The sequence below is a fragment of the Orycteropus afer genome, unplaced genomic scaffold (assembly GCF_000298275.1).
Source record: "Orycteropus afer afer isolate SDZICR_OR568_19922 unplaced genomic scaffold, OryAfe1.0 scaffold00018, whole genome shotgun sequence".
Classification (NCBI taxonomy): domain Eukaryota; kingdom Metazoa; phylum Chordata; class Mammalia; order Tubulidentata; family Orycteropodidae; genus Orycteropus; species Orycteropus afer.
Window position 1 is genome coordinate 4,372,985 of NW_006921605.1, and position 825 is coordinate 4,373,809.

Below are 825 nucleotides of genomic sequence, written 5' to 3' on the forward strand. Positions count from 1 at the left end.
TGAATGAATGAAGGAGGGCAGAAAGACTGCATGTGTGAGTTAAGGAAGGACAATGCAAGAATGGATGAATGGCTGCATGCATGCATGAATGAAGGAGTGCATGCATGAATGACAGTGTGTGAATGAATGAAGGGGTAATGAATGAGGCGTGTGTGAATGAATGAATTGATGTGTGCTTATATGAACAAAGGAGCACACACATGAATGAACGCATGTCTGCATGCACACGTGCATGAAGGAATGAATGAAGATGTCCTCACTTTCTTGGTGAGGGATGAGTCCCTGGAGCACAGGAAGAGCTGCACTCTGGGATGTTCCCTTTGGAAGGATGACACGACTCTACTGGAGGCCCTAAGACATACGCTCCAGCAGGTGGCCGGGGGGCCCCCCTGGTTCCCCTCGGTCCGAGAAGTGTAAGCTCAGGAAGGGGAGCAGGCTGTATGTCCAAATCCCGGGTCTGCCAGTGCACTGTCCTTCTGACTCGAGCGCTGAGGGTGCCAGGCAAGCAGGCCATGTGGGCACAGAGTGGGGGAAGCGGGGTCGCAACCAGAGGCCAGACAGAGCAGTGCAGGCCCCAGGAGCTCGGACACGCTGAGCCGCGGCTGGCTGGCTGCCTGCGGGAGGGGTGGCCCCACCACGGAAGGAGCCTGGGTTGACCGTTCCCGCCTGGCCCCCTTCCAGAATGTCACTGAGAAGCAGAAGGCTTGTGAGACGGACCTGGCCAAAGCGGAGCCGGCCCTGCTGGCGGCCCAAGAAGCCCTGGACACACTGAACAAGGTAGAGCAAGGACAAGAGGAAGGGCGCTGCCTGGCCCACGTGCCGAGG

General features: G+C 57.6%; 1 protein-coding gene across 1 annotated transcript in view; it reads left to right on the plus strand.

The window, feature by feature from the left end:
- The window catches only part of DNAH17 (dynein axonemal heavy chain 17), a 128,661-nt gene that overhangs the window by 90,038 nt on the left and 37,798 nt on the right, over positions 1 to 825 (plus strand). Inside the window, 1 exon segment of the mRNA XM_007959838.1 lies at positions 682 to 777. Within this exon segment, the coding sequence (XP_007958029.1) occupies positions 682 to 777 (96 nt within the window).